General features: G+C 34.7%; 1 protein-coding gene across 1 annotated transcript in view; it reads right to left on the reverse strand.

The window, feature by feature from the left end:
* Nucleotides 1-9,745: 9,745 nt before the first annotated feature.
* The window catches only part of LOC105241797 (killer cell lectin-like receptor 2), a 91,890-nt gene continuing 86,054 nt past the window's right edge, over nucleotides 9,746-15,581 (reverse strand). The window contains exon 12 of the mRNA XM_034645986.1: nucleotides 9,746-9,850. Coding sequence (XP_034501877.1) covers nucleotides 9,746-9,850 — 105 coding nt within the window. The remainder of the gene's footprint in view (nucleotides 9,851-15,581) is intronic.

A 15,581-nucleotide genomic window follows, 5' to 3' on the forward strand; every position in this document is an offset into this window, starting at 1 on the left:
GATATTTCCAGGAAAGCTTGTGTTTGAGATTTTGTTGATGGTCAGTCATGCTGGCTGCAGAGTAATCTCTCCTTCCTCTCTGACCCCTTTCAATAAACTGTCCAGTCCTCTTAGCTCTACCTCCATGTGTCCATTCTGCAGCACAAATTTAGTCTTTAAATTGTTTACTCTCAGAAATGCTTAATACAATCATCAATAGTTTTTTTCCTGTACTATTCCAGTCACTTCCTAAATTATTCTGAAGTCAACAGACTCTCAAACTCCTTTTGAAATTAGCAAACAACTTCTACAACTATATCTCTGGTCATATCGCCAAATGCCAAGAAACCAATAATGGTTTTCATTCTTTCCTGAATGAAGTTGAAGTCCCCCTACTTATATTTACTTCATGAATCATAATCTTATTTCAACCAAATAATTTTCAGTTCACAAGTCATGGTTCAAGGGCTATGGACTCTCAGTGTTCTTATCAAGGTTTAGTATATCTTCCTACATAAATGTTTCTTACTTTAACATATGCCCTTAGACAAGTTCCAAACACTTTAAATGGTTAATATTTTATAATAGTGCTTTTCATTAGTTAGATTTGTTTGACTGAGGAGCAAGTCTACAGAGATTATCATGCCACCATTCTGGCAGAAAGCCTCATCTATGAGTATTTTTATTATACTCTTTAGAATTAAAACCTCTTCATTTGTTAGCTATGACACTTTCAGGACATCTTACATGTAATGGATGCTTACTTTGTATCTTCTGCATTGAAATGTAGTTCACATTTCAGTCCTGCATCTAACATATTATAGCAATGTTGAGATAAGCAATTCTGCTGTATTTGTTTCTGATTCATTTAGATCTTACCTTACAGAGAGGAAGGTGAGGAACGACCTTAGGATGACTCAAGTTCTACAATCAGAGTACTTCATAGTGCCGCAATTCAAGGGTTTTTTTTTTTCCCTATTAATTAAAGAACACCTAGAAGAACTTCCAAGCTATGTTTTTTCCCCCCATTTTTCTCTCTTCAGGTTCTGAGAGATGAGTTTCACACCATGATTTTTTACTTAAAATCTTTTACAAATGCAATTTAATTAATAGCACACTCCTTTTTGAAATGTATTCATCCTTAACTTGAAGAGATTTGGAGATCAATGGATGTAATTTATTTTTTAGTAGTTATTGGTTATTTTAACTTATTGTGGCAAAAAATACAGGGCTCCATTTGTGTTGACAGTAGACATGTTTCCTTTAAATAAACATATTTAAATTGAAAATACTGCTTATATAATTATATGGATTGAGTGCAAATATAGCAAATTTTTCACATGGCATATAAATAACTAGAGTTTACAAAAAGTGCAAAAACACTAATTCAAATGAATACATGCACGCCTGTGTTTTTAGCAGCTAGCCAAGAAGTGGAAACAGCCCCACTGTCCTTTGGCTGATGAATGGATAAAGAAGATGTAATGTGTGTGTGTGTGTGTGTATGTGTCTGAATATTATTCAGCCATAAAAAATTATCTCTTGCTATTTGCAACCACATGGATGGAGCTAGATACTATAATGCTAAGTGAATTAAGTCAGTTAGAGTAACACAAATACCATATGATTTCACTCATATGAGGTATTTAAGAAACAAATGATCAAAGGAAAAAAGAGAGAGACATACTAAGAAATAGACTCTTGACCATAGAGAACATACTGATGGTTAGCCGAAGGGAAGGCAGTGGGGGGATGGATGAAATAGGTGATGGAGATTAAGGAGTGCATTTGTGATGAGCACTGGGTGATGTATGGAATTGTTGAATCACTATATTGTGCACCTAAAACTAATACAATAGTGTACATTAACTATACCAGAATCAAAATAAAAACAGTAAAGAAAAAAAAAGGAAGAAAAATACCAGTTATTCCATGTGTCTATCGATAGATGAATGGATAAAGATGTGATATATATACAATGGAAAGATACTCAGCTATTAAAAAAATGAGATCTTGCCATTTGCAGCAACATGGACAGACCTAAAGGGTATATACTAAGTGAAATAAGTCAGAGAAAGGCAAATACCATGTGATTTCACTCATCTGTACAAAACAAGTGAACAAACAAAGAAAAATAGAGATGAGCAAAACTACTCTTAAATACAGAGAATAAACTCATAGTTGCCAGAGAGAGGATGGGTGGGGAGACGGGTGAAACAGATGAAGGGGACTAACAGTATGCTTATCTTGATGAACATGATTAATGTATACAATTGTTAAATCATTATAATGTGCATCTGAAACTAAAATAACACTGTATGTTAATTATACTTTAATTTAAAAACAAACAAATAAACAAATAAATAAATAAATGACAGGTGTTTAAAAAGCAGTGCTTAACAATGAATCATAGAACACTACATCAGGGGTGCCTGGGTGGCGCAGTTGTTAAGCGTCTGCCTTTGGCTCAGGGCGTGATCCCAGTGTTATGGGATCAAGCCCCACATCAGGCTCTTCCGCTATGAACCTGCTTCTTCCTCTCCCACTCCCCCTGTTTGTGTCCCCTCTCTCGCTGACTGTCTTTCTCCTCGTCAAATAAATAAATAAAATCTTAAAAAAAAAAAAGAACATTACATCAAAAACTAATGAAGTACTGTATGGTGACTAACATAAAATAATAAAAAAAATTTTTAAAAATATAAAAAAATAAAATAAAAAGCAGTGCTTAATGAGAGTTTAAGTTTTAAAAGGAGCATCTTTAAAATTATTTATCTATTTACTGAAATATATTATTTCTCCTTAAAATAAGTAAAATATTACATATAAACTGTCAACTGTTCTCTCTAAAAGACAATTCTGATAACTGTGTTGATTTAAAAATGTATTCCATTTTACATATAAACACCACGTCTTTATCCATTCATCTATCAATGGAGTATTAGGTTGCTTCCATTTCTTAGTTATTTTAAATAATGCTGCAAGAAACACAGGAGTGTATATATCTTTTTGAATTCTTGTTTTCATTTTCTTGGGTAAATACCCAGGATTTGATTCATTAGAACATATGGTTTTTTTGTTTTTTTTTGAGGAAACTCCATGCCCGTTCTCCCTTTGATTGCACCAATCTGCGTCCCTCCAAACAGTGCACAAGGGTCCCCTTGAGGATTATTCAGTCATAAAAGGGAAAGAAATCTTGCCTTTTGCAACAGTACAGGTGGATATAGAAGGTATTATGCTAAATGGAATAAGTCAGTCGGAGAAGAAAAACACCAAATGATTTCTCTTATACGCGTAATTTTTAAGTATATACAACAAAAATGAATAACAGAGCCATAAATGCAGAGAACAAACTAATGATTATCAGAGGGGAAGATGGTCGGGGGATGAATAAAATGGGTGAAGGGGAGCTGGAGGTACAGGCTTTCAGTTATGGAATGAATAAATCATAGTCATGAAAGATACAACATAGGGAATGTATTCAATGGTGTCATAATAGCATTGCATGGTGACAGATGATAGCTCCACATTTGGTGAGCCTAGCATAATGAATAGAGTTGTCAAATCACTATGGTGTACACCTGAAACCAAAGTAAAATTAGGTTGTTGACTATATTTCAATAAAAAAATAAAAATTAAAAAAAGATAAAAGCACTCATCATCAATATTTTAAAAGGCTCTATTTGGAAATTCCTTTTTTATATTGTGGAAAGAGGGAGAAAGAGGGCTAAATAAAAGAGTAAAATATCATCGAACAAAATTAATACATTAATCAAGAAATTTTATCATGTATCCAGAACCAATATTATATGTTGCTACAAATATTATTCATTCATTCATTAAGTACAATTTGTGTCACATAGTAAACACACAAATACTGCTTTTATCATTTCAAAATCAAAAAACAAAACAAATAAGAATAAACCACCTAACTATTGAGGGATTTTTATCACAGACTTTCCACAGAAGGATAGTAAGGATATTCCTTAGTTAGATTGAAAAATGAACTGTTCAGAAAATGTTTCTCATACAAAAAGTAAGACTTTGATTTACCTAAAGAAGAATTATAAATGAATAAATGGGAAGAAATGCAGATATTTATGGAAGAATAAAGATTCAGACTGCATTTATGGCTGATTAGTTGTTCGGTATAAAGGAGAAGAATAAATGACATTTTAAATCTAAATTCTGAGGTCCTTTCATGTGGATAGTGGTGGCTTACATGAAAAGCAATAGAAAAGTTCCGTGGATATTATACTGTTATGCAAAAGATATTGAGCTGTATAAAACTTAAGTTTGAAGTGACTGCAAACAGCCAAGTATAAAGCTGGTAATGTTATACTTGTAGGACAGAAGCATAGAAGATTCAGGAAAGCAATTGTGCCTCTAAATTATTTTTCATGATCCCCATATCTTTGCACTTGTATTCATCCTTTGCTTAGGTATCAATTGATATTTAAGATCTGATCATTTGGCTTTACTGTTAAGTAGCTTTCAAAAGCTAAGCGAACCTCACATCAATGATTCTCAATAAATGGGGTAGTGACACAGTCTTTATGATGATTAAGGCTGTTAGAATAACTAGCAGAATACTGAACATAACTGACATTTCACAAGTGTACTGGTGTGGAAATAAAGCTGTTTAGACTAGGGTCCTGTGTTAATAACTTAGCAACTATATAAGATTTTATCTTTTTTATGCTGTGATATTTGTTTTCCTTCACAGCCTTGTTCCCCTAAAATCTCTTATACACAGTGGATCTTCTGGATGTACTAATCTTGAACCAAGTTAATACATCATGTCGTCTCCATTTCTCGATTTTAGAAAATTGAGTGCACAAATCCAGAATTTTATTTTCCATCCTTTTCACTTTCCTATCTCTCATCCATAGACAAGTAGCAACTTTAAGATCAACACTAATATGTGAAGTCTTGCTGACCTGTCACACTATTCTAGAACCTACATTTGGTCAGTCAACCCTCTTCTAAGTTCTAAGAGCAGCTTTCCATTACCTTTGCCCTATCACCCACCATATAGTCCTCTGATTTCGTGCTCCCCCATTACAGTGAGCTCCTTGAAGCAAGTAGCTTTGCGTTTCTGATTGTTGTATTATCAAGGTCTAGTAAGATGTTTGTATTTTCCGCAAATGAAGTGTAAGCATGTAAATCATATGCAGAGAAGAGTTGCCTAAAAAGCAAGGGTCTAAAAACAATCCTTACTCCCGAGCATTAACTAACATATTAAAATTTAAATTGTGCCTTTTATTCAGTCCCATGTTGTTTCCCTCAAGCTAATGATGTAGACTAAAGTTTTCCAGGGTCAGAAGACAAACCAAGCACAGAATCTTTCATTGGACAACATAACAGAAGAAGAGAAATACACTTCTGAAAACAGGACTTACAAAGATATTCCACCTAACACAGGTATGGAGATGTAGATTGAAAGCCTAGACCTACAGATTCTACTGTTTCCCCCAATCTCCTGCTACTCTCCTCAAATTAGACTTTCTTACAGATTTCTTATAGAGACCCATTTTCATTCTTATATAATTGAAAAAAAATCAGTCTTTCTCAGAGCTTAGATTTTTCTGGAAGAATGATTTTTTGTATATTTAATTCACCATCTCTCAAAATAATATTTTTCTACCAAAAAAATCCCCATAGATTTCCTTTATCATATTTTCTAATCATTATTATGCCCTTTAATACTGGTGCATAGTCAGGTTCTAAGTTAAGATAAGCTCTATGACTACAGATTTTCCTCATCCGGAGGATACAGAGAAATTCCTTTTTTATATTGTGGAAAGAGGGAGAAAGAAGGCTAAATAAAAGAGTAAAATATCATCGAACAAAATTATTACATTAATCAAGAAATTTTATCATGTATCCAGAACCAAAATTATATGTTGCTACAAATATTATTCATTCAGTCATTAAGTACAATTTGTGTCACATAGTAAACACACAAATACTGCTTTTATCATTTCAAAATCAAAAACAAAACAAATAAGAATAAACCACCTAACTATTGAGGGATTTTTATTACAGACTTTCCACAGAAGGATAGTAAGGATATTCCTTAGTTAGATTGAAAAATGAACTGTCACTTTCCACTATGAAGTCCTTTCACTAGGGGTTGTGAGGGGGAAATAACAATCTTGTTAGAAGTTTTTCCTAGAGATTTTTGGATGTATATAAGTAATGTGACCCCCTTCCCGGGCCACAGCTCTTTTCAGAAAGCAGAAATGAAGTCCATTAGTCTCTCAAAATAAAAGTTCTTGACATGGCTAGGATCTCTCAGCCCAGAGATATCTCTCAGGGAGAACACTGAGCGGTTTCTAGGGCATATCTTTTGTTTTCAAGGAAACAAGAACACATGTAAAGCTCAATGGTCATGTTGTGAAGATAAATGCTATCATTTTTCAAGTGAATTGAAGAACTTTGAAGACAGTAGGAAATTGTGCAAGACAATGGGCTCCAACCTTCTTAAGATAGAAGATGAAAAGGAACTGGTGATGTACATTTTCTGTTTTCTTTTCTATCTCACACTGTGTCTAGCCGGTAGTTGTTGGCTAAGAGGTAAATACTCAGTAATACTTGAGTGCATCAGAGGCTGACTCAGATCCAGAGAGTGGTCATGTTAAAGTCAGACACACCAACTGAAAAGAGATTAGGATTTCATTTGACTTGTCTAATTCATCCACTATTTGAATGTCCATAGTATAGCAAATGTAAAATCAAGCATGAAGCAATTTGAAAACATTTATCTTTCAAATATATTGCTTTGTCACAGATACCCTATGTCTCCTATCAGGAAATCATAGAAATTTAGTTTCAGCTTCTTTGAGAGAAATCATTCTATGTCTAACAAAATTAAGAAATATAGCATCATCACTTGAGCTTGGGGTAAAAGAAAAATCTCTATATGAAGTTGAATTGAAGATCAGTTAATTCCAACTCCTTTAACATTTCAATGCATGCTAGCTTCTGAAGAACTGAACTAAATGTTTTATAATCCTTAACATATGTCTCACTTTGAATATAGAAATAATTCACCATCATTTCTATAAAAAATAATATATTAACATTTAGGTCCAGGGTAATCTTTTAATATCCTCCCAAAGATATATTAATAATAAGAATCACTCAGTTTTCTGTACTAGTTCAACTATCCACATACTTGACATTCAACAGCTTTCAGATAGCTATAAAAATATATGACCATGAAAACTATCAAAAACCCCAGCAAACTTTGAGTCCAGAAATAAAACATTTGTAGAGTCTGAATTAACCTCCTTTTCACTCCAATACAAAATTGCACGTGTGGGAAGGAGGTTGACTAGTTTTTTGTGATCATTTCTCAATGCATTCAAATAGTGAAACATTATGTTGAACACCTGAAACTCTAACCTTATATGTCCTTTATATCTCAGATTAAATAAAAAAAGAAAATTGCATTTTTTGTTAGTACAATTAATTTTTAAAATGCTAATTTGTTTACAGACAAGGTAAAGAATTTATATAAAAATAGAATATATTGAAAGAAGCCAGATAATGGAGTGAATGTGAAATCTGTTCAGCATGAATTAATAATCACATTGAGCTGAGAAATTACCTCATGAGCTTCTTAGATGAGAACTATAGTTTGTATATTATGGAACTATACTCATACCACCCAGAACTATTATAGAAGCTCAGGAAAAGAGAGGAGAAGGGTTAGCCTGTGGAACTTTGGCTCTTCCTATGAGCGTCTCTATCTTAACCAAGTTTGTTTACCCTCAGCCTTTCTGTAGACTTACAGAAACTTCAGAAGAACATTGTAAAAGATGTTTTCAGTAATCCTCTATTGATTTATCCACAGGTGATGCATTTTTTGACATAAGAAATCTTAACGTGGGGTCCATGGTTATATAGAGGATCCACATATGATTTTCAGGGTCTAGAAGCCCTAATCTTTCCTTCATGTTATCTTCATTGACAAATAAAGCCATATGGGGAAACCCTGAAGTCCAGTGCCACAGCTTATGTTTAGATGCTCACATATCTGGGCAGAATGACTAAGCTTTTATCATCTTCTCAAAGAAGTAGGAAACAACAAACAGATATAAAAAATAAGGGTGAAAATTGAAGCAGAATGGAGAAAAATAGAAAGTGCAGACAGAAACCACTGATTTAACTCCCTTTCATGTTAATTTGTGTGACTGAATGAGCTGGAGCATCAGTCTCCCCACTTGGAAAAGACAGAGAGCAGCTAATAAAACTGGCTGCCATGGTAGCTACGCCTGTGCTGAGCAGAGCATAACATATAAAGTACATCCACTGTACTTACTGTACACCTGAAATTAATAATTGTGTGCCAACTGTACTCAAATAAACAAATGAACTATCATAATCACCCCACAAAAAAACAGACTATTTTCTCCCCAACATANAAACAGACTGTATTTTCTCCCCAACATATTCAAGAAGATCAAGTAAAATAATATTTGTGGAGATGCTCTGTAAAAATTGAGGTACAAGATGACTATCGGTTATTTTATACTTACTAAGTGCAGCCAGCGAAACCAACACCTCATGTGATGGGGTAAGGGCTCTCCTCAAGATGCCCATTTTGCGAGAAATAAGCACAGTGCTTGTGGAACAAACTTATAAAACAACATTGACACAAATATCATAGCTATCACACCTGAACCCCAAGGTACAACTCAGACTTTGCTCAAAACTCACCTTTGAGCTACAGGTATAAGTTCTGGAAGGAAATTAAGAAATAGAATAAGGAGCACCTGGGTTGCTCAATTGGGTAAGCATCCGACTCTCAATATTGGCTCAGGTCATGATCTCAGAGTCCTGAGTTTGAGACCCACATCAGACTCCATACTCAGCACCCAGTCTGTTTGAAATCCTCTTTCTCCCTCTCCCACTGTCTCTCTCCCCGCTTGTGCTCTCTAAATAAATAAATAGATAATAAATGAATAAATAAATAAATAAATAAATAAATAAAATCTTTTAAAAAATAAAATAAAAAAAGAAATAAACATAGTTACAGCAAGAGAGCCTCACTTTCTGTTTCATGCCTCTGTATTTAATAAAATATCAATAATTGAGATTTTGGGATTCTGTTGTTTTGTAATTAAATAGAATCAGCATGAAGTTTATTTTGATATTCACAATATTAAAATAATGCTAACCAGATTATTAGTTTATTTCAGAATCATAAAAAAAATTTTGCTCATAGAGTATGTTCTTTTTATTACAGAGCTTCCTTCAAAGTCAGGTGTCCTATTACACTTGGATTGGACTGTCCCGTAAAGGAATCAGCAGTTACTGGACATGGGAAGATAACTCACCACCCTTCCTCAAAATGTAAGTCTCTAAAATAGATACTTATTAGGACATTCTATAATCACAGATAGGGATTTACATTCCTGAAAGTATAGAAGAAAAACATGCATATATACATACATAGGTATGTACACACCCACACACACCCACACACACCCACACGCACACTCCTCCAAAGGAGTCCTCCAAAGGACTTCACCTCAGAAAATGAGTCTGTGGAGAGAGAGAGGCTTTCCAACTTCATGCCTGTCTTCTTTAGAAGTCACTCTCTGGGATAGCCTAGGGCACAAAGGTAGAGTTTCTATAATGAAAGAAAAGACATACCACCTTAACTTTGGACCAACATTTTCTATTATGCCTGCATTCATGAATGTATATTTTACCTCATTTATATGCTCCCATTTTGGTGTCAAGTAATTGGAAAGAGTCAAAGGATGGAAACTGTGCAAGCAACAGCAACGCGGTTGGCTGCTTCTGACTGTTCCAAATTCATGCACCCTATTTGTGAGAAGAAAATTGCTTCTGTGGCCACCTGATAATAGGAACAATAACAGAAGACAAGTACAATATTTTTTCTTATAAAGACCCAGACTCTTGAAAGTCCTCGAGTATTCCTCTCTCATTTCAGAATATCTTTGTTCTTTTATGGGCTGTACCCATATTCCAGCTTCTGACTGATATCAGGTTGGAGTATTGGGTGCCCCAGAATGAGGTACATCGGACCCTCCACGTCTGCCCTTTCACATGGAGACTGTCGCGTTATGAGCACAGTTTGGTGGAGTAAGAGAGTACCCGTTCTTCCGGTGAGGATTAAAAAGCAAACTTCTCTATAGTCCATTTCGGCAACTCACACACATTAAGGAAGTAATCCTGAAAACTTAAATCACTATCATGCACATTTTGTCTGGAACCCTGTGCCAACAGTTATTAAAATTATTATTCAAAAAAACTGTGTATGCATTTCTATTTGATTCCTTATTTTTTAAGAGAAAGACAGTGTGGGGCACCTGGGTGGCTCAGTCATTAAGCCTCTCCCTTAGGCTCAGGTCATGATCCCAGAAGGCTGGGATCCAGCCCACGTTGGACTCCCTGTTCAGCAGAAGGCCTACTTCTCCCTTTCCCACTCCCTTGCTTGTGTTCCCTCTCTCACTGCCTCTCTCTCTGTCAAATAAATAAATAAATTCTTTAAAAAAAAGAGAGAGAGAGAGAGAAAATGTGGTTAGTGGAAAGCAAATAGTATCTAGAATTAGATCTGAGTTTGAGTTAGCTATGCACTTTCTGGCAAGTTCAAACTTCTGGGTCTTAATTTCCTTATCCATGGGTAAACTACAAGCTGCTTTTGCAAGGTGCATATACCATTTTGCATTCCCATCAGCAGTGTATGAATGTTCGATTGTTTGCATCCCTCCAACATTTAATACTGCAGTTTTTAAAGCCATTTTCAGAAGGGTGTAGTATAATTAAATGCGGTTTTAATTAGAATTTTCCTAATGTGTAAATAATTCTAACCATATTTTCATGTGTGTTTTGTCAACCATATATCTTTTATGGTAAAGTATTGATTCAAATTTTTGCCTGTTTTTATTGGTTGTTTGTTTTCTTATTATTGAATAAGAAAAGTTCCTTGTATGTTGGATACTGATGTCTTACCAGACATAAATATTGTTTTCAGTCTTTCATTCTTATCTTTCTTGTTTTGGGAGGGGAGCAGGAAAAGTTGGATTTATTGTTTCTGACAAATGAGCTGTAACTTGTACCTTGTTCCTTGCATTACAAATGTGAAATACAATTTTTATCATCAATTGAAAATATATACTCTCAAAAATGATTGCATAGTGGGTTTTTTTAGATAAACCAATTAATTTATTTTATTTAATCTTATTTTATTTAGTTTCAAGTGTAGAATTGAGTGATTCATCACTCACATACAACAACCAGGGCTCATCACAGGTGCCCTCCATAATAGCCATCACCTATTCAATCCATCCCCTACCCCCACCCACCTCCCCTCCAGCAACCCACAGTTTGTTCTTCTTTCTTTTTTTTAAACATTATCTTTAGAAGATTTTGGACATTTAGAAGAGCAGAAGTTTACAAGTTGATAAACTGTATAATATTTTAAATTCATGATTTCTGACGGGTTTTTTTAATCCTAAAAAATGTTTACTTAACTTGAGGTTGAAAATTTTTCTCCCATGCAGTCTTCTAGAAGGTATAAGTTTACATTGAATTCTAGATTCCATTTTTTTTTAATTTTTTAAAATTCTAGTTAGTTAACGTACAGTGCAATACTAGTTTCAAGAGTAGAATTCAGTGATTCATCAGTTACATATAACAACTAGTCCTCATCACAACAAATGCCCTTTTTAATACCCATCACTGATGTAGTCCATCCCTTACCCATCTCCCTCCATTCACCCTCACTTGGTTCTCTATCATTAAGAGCCTCTTATGGTTTGTTTCTCTCCCTCCTTATTTATTTTGTCTTTTCCCCTTCCCATATGTCCATCTGTTTTGTTTCTTTAAATTCCACATATGAGTGAAATCATATGGTATTTTCTTTCTCTGACTGACTTATTTTGCTTAGCATAATACACTCTAGCTCCATCCACATCGTTGCAAATGGCAAGGTTTCATTCTTTTGAAGGCTGTGTAGTATTCCATTGTATCTATGTACCACATCTTCTTTATCCATTCATCAGGCAATGGATATTTGGGCTCCTTCCACAATTTGACTGTTGTAATGCTGCTGTAAACATTGGCGTGCATGTACCACTTTGAATCTGTATTTTTTGTATTACTTGTGTAAATACCTAGTAGTGCAATTGCTGGGTTGCAGGGTAGTTCATTTTTAACTTTTTGAGGACTGTCCGTACTCTTCTCCAGAGTGGCTGCAGCAGTTTGCATTCCCACAAACAGTGCAAGAGTTTTCCTCCTCTCCACATTCTTGCAACACCTGTTTTTTTTTTTCTTTTGTTGTTAATTTTAGCCATTCTGACAGGTGTAAGGTGGTATTTCACTATGACTTTGATTTGTATTTCCCCAGTGATAAGCGATGTTGAGCATCTTTTCATGAATTCATGTATCAGTTCTAACAACTTTTTGGTGGAGTCTTTGGGTTTTCTATATAGAGAATCATATCTGTGAAGAGTAAATGTTTGACTTCTTCTTTGCTGATTTGGATGCCTTTTATTTCTTTTTGCTGTCTTGATTGCTTAGGCTAGGACTTCCAGTACTATGTTAAACAGTAATGGTGAGAGTAGGCATCCTGCCTGTCCTGACCATAGGTAAAGGGCTCTCAGTTTTTCCCCATTGAGGATAATATTAGCTGTGGGTCTCGCATATATGGCCTTTATGATATTGCGGTATGTTCCATCTATCCCTCCTTTGTTGAGGGTTTTTGTCAAGAGTGGATGCTGTGTTTTGTCAAATGCTTTTTTTGCATCTATTTAGAGGGTTATATGGTTCTTATCCTTTCTTTTATTAATGTGGTGTATCATGTTGATTGCTTTGTGAAAATTGAAACAGCCCTGTAGCCCTGTAGCCCAGAAAATTAGTCTTTTGTAGGGAGCATATAGATGGATCTTGGTTTTTTCATCCATTCTGAGGACAGATATGCTGCAATCCTGATCTGTCTTCCCTTGTAGATTAAGGACTTCTTTTTTTTTCCCTTGCTGCAAAGATTTTTTCCTTATCTCTGTATCTTGTGAATTTGACTGATATGTCTTGGCGATGGCTGGCTTTTGTTGAACTTAATGGGAGTACTCTGCACACGGATTTTGATGTCCATTTCCTTCTCCAGATTAGAAAAGCTAACTCTACAGAGATCTCAGGTGCACCCAAGCTTCCACAAAGCTAGCATCTTATATAACTTTTCAGATCTTTGCATAACAGCTTACATAAAAATATATATGATATAAAATCAGGAAATTGATGTTGGTAGAAGCAACATAACTTATTCATATTTCACCATTTTATTTGATTTTCTGGTTTTATTAAGATACAATTGAGTTTAAGTTTATAAGTTTAAGGTGTACAGAATAATTTCATTACACATATTGTGAAATGATTACCACAATAACTTTAGATAACATCTATCATATAATATAGATACCTCAAAAAAAGAAAAATTAAAATATAGATTTTTTTCAAGATTTATTTATTTGAGAGAAAGAGAGAGAGTGTGCACAGGGAGGTATGGGAAGAGGGAGAGGGAGAGAGAAAAATCAAGGAGACTCTGTGGTGAGCACAGAGTCTGACACGGGGCTCAATCTCCTGACCCTGAAATCGTGACCTGAGCCAAAACCAAGAGTCAGATGTTTAACCAATTGCACCTGCCAGGTGCTCCAATATGGATTTTTTTTCATTGTGCTGGGACTTGTTCATATCTACTCTCTTAACAGCTTTCAAATATAACATGCAGCAGAGTTTATAGTCATCATGTTGTACATTATGTCCCTAGTACTTATTGTCTTATAAATGAAAGTGTGTATCTTTTTATGACCTTCTTGCAATTTCCCCTTGTTCCATCTCATCTCTTGTGGGCTTTTTTGTTTTGTTTTTGTTTCTTTGTTTCATTGAAGCCATCCAAATGAGTAGGAGGTGGTATCTTACTGTATTTGAGTTTTATTTTCCCAATGATTAGTGCTGTCGAGCATCTTTTTATATCCCTGTTGAGCATTTGGATATATTCCCTTTAGAAATGTCTGTCCAAATTCTCTGTCCATTTCTTAATCAGGATATTTTTTTCCGTGTTTTTATTGAGTTGTTGGAGTTCTCCATATATTCTGGATATAAATCCCTATCAGATATATAACCTGCCACCCTCTTCATTCTGTAAGTTTTTTTTTCATTCTGTTGATGGTATCTTTTGATGAAAGAATTTTTCAGTTTCAATGAAATCCAATTAATTTGTTTTAACTCTTGTTGTCTATGCTTTTGTGTCATGTGCAAGAAATCATTGCCAAATCCAATGTCATGGAGATTTTCTGCTATGTTTTCTCCTAAGATTTACATAATATCATATTTTACATCTAGTGCTCTGATCCATTTTAAGTTCATTTTGTATATGGTATAAGGTAAACGTCAAATTTCTTTTTTTCTTTTTTTTTTTTTTTGCATGTGAATAGCCAGTTTTTATAGCACTACTTGATGAAGAGATTGTCCTTTCCTCCATTAAATGGTCTTGGCATGTTAAAAATCACTTGACCATATATGCGAAGGTTTATTTCTGGGCTGTCTACTCTCTTCCATTGGCCTGTATGTCTGTCTTTATGCCAGTACCACCCTACAGACAGAACCAAACTTAAAATAGGTGGACATATGATGGGTCAACTTATGATTTTTGACCTCATGGTGGTAAAAAAGTGATATGTATTCAGTAGAAACCATACTCTGAGTTTTGAATTTTGATCTCCCAAGCTAACAATATGTGGTACCATACTCTCATAATGCTGGACAGTGGCACTGAGCTCACCTCCCAAAACCCATGTCATCACAAAAGTAAGCAACCAATGCACTTACAACTATTCTATAGCATATGACCATTCTATTTTTTTTTACTTTTCACTTCCAATACAGTATTTAATAAATTACATGAGATATTCAACACTTTATTATAATAGAGGCTTTGCGTTAGATGATTTTGCCTAAGACTAATGTAAGTGTTCTAAACATATTTAAGGTAAGCTAGTCTAAGCTTTGATTTCAGTAGGTTAGGTATATTAAATACATTTTCAGGGGCGCCTGGGTGGCGCAGTCGTTAAGCATCTGCCTTCGGCTCAGGGCGTGATCCCAGCGTTCTGGAATCGAGTCCCACATCAGGCTCCTCTGCTGGGAGCCTGCTTCTTCCTCTCCCACTCCCCCTGCTTGTGTTCCCTCTCTCGCTGGCTGTCTCTCTCTGTCAAATAAATAAATAAAATCTTTAAAAAAATAAATACATTTTCAACTTACAATGAGTTTATTGAGACATAACCATCGTAAGTTCAGGAAGGACTGTATTTTGATAATTCTAACTTTGTTAGAGGTTTTCAGATAAGGAAGTATAAGGCCTTCAACTCTGTTCTTTTTCAAGATTGGTTTGACTACAGATAGTCCTTTGAGATTCTATTTGTTATCTTGGAGAAAGTTCTATGTGTAATTGAGAAAAATGTGTATTCTCATATGACTAGAGTGTTCTTTATATATCTGTTAAGTATAATTGGCCTAAAGTATTGTTCAAGACTTCTATTTTTTTTACTTATCTTCTGACTGATTTCTCTGCA

Source organism: Ailuropoda melanoleuca, chromosome 16, assembly GCF_002007445.2.
Source record: "Ailuropoda melanoleuca isolate Jingjing chromosome 16, ASM200744v2, whole genome shotgun sequence".
Classification (NCBI taxonomy): domain Eukaryota; kingdom Metazoa; phylum Chordata; class Mammalia; order Carnivora; family Ursidae; genus Ailuropoda; species Ailuropoda melanoleuca.